Below are 3,548 nucleotides of genomic sequence, written 5' to 3'. Positions count from 1 at the left end.
GTGGTTTGCAGAGTGTGGATGAACATGTAGATAGCATCATCAAGAACGCAATCAACGTGTCTCTGAAACTTGAGCTTCTCCTAGTGTGTTGTGTCACAAACGTTTTGACATTATTATACATACAAGACTGCAAAGTGGAACGTGTACATTCCAAGATTGTTTCACACTATGAATGAGGACAACCCGAATCGAAGGATGGAGCACTACGAGTGGTCTGAAGGCATGCTTCACGAAGATGAATGGTTTGCAGGGAAGGTTATCTGGCCTAATGAGGCACAATTCAACCTGAATGGTAATGTAAACTGTCATAGCTGCGTGTATTGGGCTGCTGAAAATCCTCATGTTCACATGGACAAACATGTTACTTCACTTGGTGTTAATGTGTGGTGTGGTCCGTCATAGTATTGTTTCTCTGACCCATTCTTCTTTGAAGGTACATAACTGGTGAGGTGTATCATATGCTGCAAACATTGATTTTATTAGCCATCCAAGAGGTGTTTGGAAACAAAAGATTTTTACCTACAAGACTGTACTCCGCCTCACCACCACAGAGATATCAGATTCTACTTAGATGAAAATCTACCTGGACGATGGATAAGTCGAAGAGGAGCTGTCAAGTGCCCACCAAGGTCACGGGACCTTAAAATTCTCGACTTCTACCAATGGGGGACCTCGACAAACAAAGTTTACCAACAGAACCCAGCTACACTGAATGAGATATGAGAGACCATCAAGACATCCTGTGCAGCTACCACACTGGCAACACTGACAGCTGTACTTCAGTCAACAATTCAGCAACATTGATGTTGCTTGGCTGCTAACAGGTGTCACTTTGAACACACAAAATGATCTTCCTCCCATGCAAGAATTTTGACACTATGCCATTTTGTTCCATCAATATTGACTATCAAAGAGAGTCTACATTTTTCTGGACCCCTCTGTATTACCACTGTCACAGTTTCACTATTTTAGACAATGGGACAGGCACAGTTTTTCCCTAACTAAAGAATATAATTTATTCTTCACCAATGAAGCACAACATTGAGAGAAAATTTTGGAATTCGGTACAGTTACGTTGCAAATTTCAAACTCACAGTTATTCATCTAACAGATGTGCTTTTTAAAAAGAAATGCTGCACATGCAATGCCCGGGATTGTAGCGACGGCACTGTACTTTGGGAGGAGAGTGACAAAAATACTGACAGTGACAAAACAATGAATGTTAGTGAAGTTAAGAGTGTCTTACATGATAACTGCAACTGAAAGGTTTGTTTTTGTGCGTAATTTATCTACAGTGTACTACAAAAAAAGTGGTTAAGGGTAAATCACATTTTGAAAAGCTTTTGTAAATGGGCAACTTGACAAATTATTTTTAATTAAGTTTCTCTCTTTTTCGAAATTAAAGGTGCAACTTATATTCAGTCCAATTCGATGTGTATATAATTTATGATAACTATGAACAGACTTTGAAATATGCCTACATCACACCAGGTATACTTAACTTATTTCACTGACCCACACAGATGCTCATGTCCGGTGGAAGTCTCCTCTAGTTCCCCCACTTTTGGCCAGAAGCCTTATTTCAGATATCACAATGTCATGACTCACAGCTTTGCACATATCGTACACTGTTAAGGCAGACACCGATACAGCAGTGAGAGCTTCCATCTCCACGCCCGTCTGCCCTCTACACTTTGCCGTGCCAGTTATAATCACACAGTTGAGAGCAGAGTCCAGTTCAATGTCCACAGCCACAGAGGATAAAGTTATGTTATGACACAGAGGGATAAGGCTGGACGTCTGCTTGGACCCCACAATTCCCGCCAGGCAAGCAACGCTAAGTACGTCACCTTTCTTCAGGCCATTTTCTCGTACGAGTTTCATCAGTTTGGGTCCCACAAAAACCTTTGCTCGTGCTATAGCAGTCCGTTCTGCCACCAGCTTCGAACCCACGTCGACCATTTTCGCCCTGCCGGTCCGGTCAACATGAGTCAGACTTCCGGACTGTGCTCCCAAACTGCAGAAACGCAAGAGAAGACAGAGGGCTGTGCTCTGTGTGTTTGTCTTGTTAGGAGTCCTGCATTGCACATAATGCTTGGGGTACAGGGAAGCAAAAGAAACTGTTTTCTAGCTTCAGTCACTACACTCAAATTATGTGACAACAACTGAAACATCTGTGTATCCGACACAAACAGGGGCGAAATATTGGTTTCTGAGAAGAAGTACTTTTGAAAATCTTGTTTCTGAAGGTTTAACAACTTCCGACTTTGTGCCTTCACGACATCACTACAGCCATCAAGTTCAGTGCCACCTGGAACAAAAATACAAGCTGTAACAAAGAACACTTCATAATCTGAAAATAGGTTAACTACAAAAGAATTTTTAAGCATTCGTGTTGAAACACCCCCGATTAATTCCTTTACTGGATTTTGGGTAATTTACCGAAGCCACCAAACAGTTAATTATTATGATATATGACCTTGTGCTTACTGGATGAAAGGCTATTGGTTGTTCTGCTTTGTTCTGCTGTGGTTTCGGGAGTATTTCAACCGAATGCGGCTGTTCTGAGACGGAATAGCTAATGATTGAAAGTTTGTCTATTATTAAGTATCACAAAGGTTGTGATGTACAACTGATATATATTTCATACTAACACACAAATTCTGAGGCAGTTGCTACCTTTGCCTTACACGTCTAATTGCGGTTATCTCTTTTTATTGATTGCTGATTTTCAGTACTTTGTCACAGGCAATGCTGATGGTTAACATTCATAACAATCCTCACTGCAATCCATGGTTGTTGCTGGCTGACGCGGTTGACACGAAACACGTAATTTGGCACTTGTCACTTTCTGTTTCATATCACTCGCGAATCGGCATTAGTGAGAGTCAACACCACGAGGATCAGGGGGACGTGCTCACTCGTCATACTCCAGTGAATTTTACCGTTTACAACTCACTAGACCACCATTCTTGCCCGTCTTTCCCGCTCTACTTCTCACTCGACACTCTACCATACTACTGCGCACTCAGCACTAGTCTCACTGCCTACTACAGCGCTCGACAATCGACTCCTGTCCGCTATCGACCTGGGCGTCAGATACTAGCATCTATGTTTGTGGGATCACGGATCCCTTACAGTGTTCAAGACAAGTTCTTTGAACCTTAATGATCTGTGATGATTCTTTTCTTTCCTAAGCTAAGGTCGAAAATCTGTTTCGTCTGCAGAAGTGTGCAATATGAATATTACACAAAGTTGATAGGAACATCTCACATAAATCTGCTCAGTGGCTGTAGATTTCACAATCTTGCAGGAGTGGATACAAGGGGAGGTCATAGCAATGATGATAACTACCACCCACTTCCCAAACAACATATTATACTGGGGTGCCCTTAAGAAGGAAGCAGTGTGGTGCATTCTGTGCAGAAAGAGATGGGGAATGCTTTATGGTGCTGTCTGTGTGTTCTCTCTCTCTCTCTCTTTCTCGCTATCCCACGACTCACATTTCAGCCACTTCCAACCCTCGTATCTTGCACAGGCCACTGTGT

The 3,548-nt window shown here is 42.3% G+C and overlaps 1 protein-coding gene across 1 annotated transcript; it reads right to left on the bottom strand.

The window, feature by feature from the left end:
* Window positions 1–1,527: 1,527 nt before the first annotated feature.
* LOC126441763 (molybdenum cofactor biosynthesis protein 1-like) lies at window positions 1,528–1,962 on the bottom strand. The gene has a single exon (XM_050090686.1). It carries the CDS (start codon window positions 1,960–1,962, stop codon window positions 1,528–1,530), a length of 435 nt encoding a protein of 144 aa, XP_049946643.1.
* Between the last annotated feature and the right edge of the window lie 1,586 nt (window positions 1,963–3,548).

Source organism: Schistocerca serialis, unplaced genomic scaffold (assembly GCF_023864345.2).
Source record: "Schistocerca serialis cubense isolate TAMUIC-IGC-003099 unplaced genomic scaffold, iqSchSeri2.2 HiC_scaffold_1370, whole genome shotgun sequence".
Taxonomy (NCBI): domain Eukaryota; kingdom Metazoa; phylum Arthropoda; class Insecta; order Orthoptera; family Acrididae; genus Schistocerca; species Schistocerca serialis.
Note: the sequence above shows the minus strand (reverse complement) of the source record. Positions and strands in the feature narration are given on the sequence as shown.

Excerpts from the sequence above, each read along its gene's own strand:
- LOC126441763 (XM_050090686.1), bottom strand. The coding sequence starts at position 1,962 with ATGGTCGACGTGGGTTCGAAGCTGGTGGCAGAACGGACTGCTATAGCA.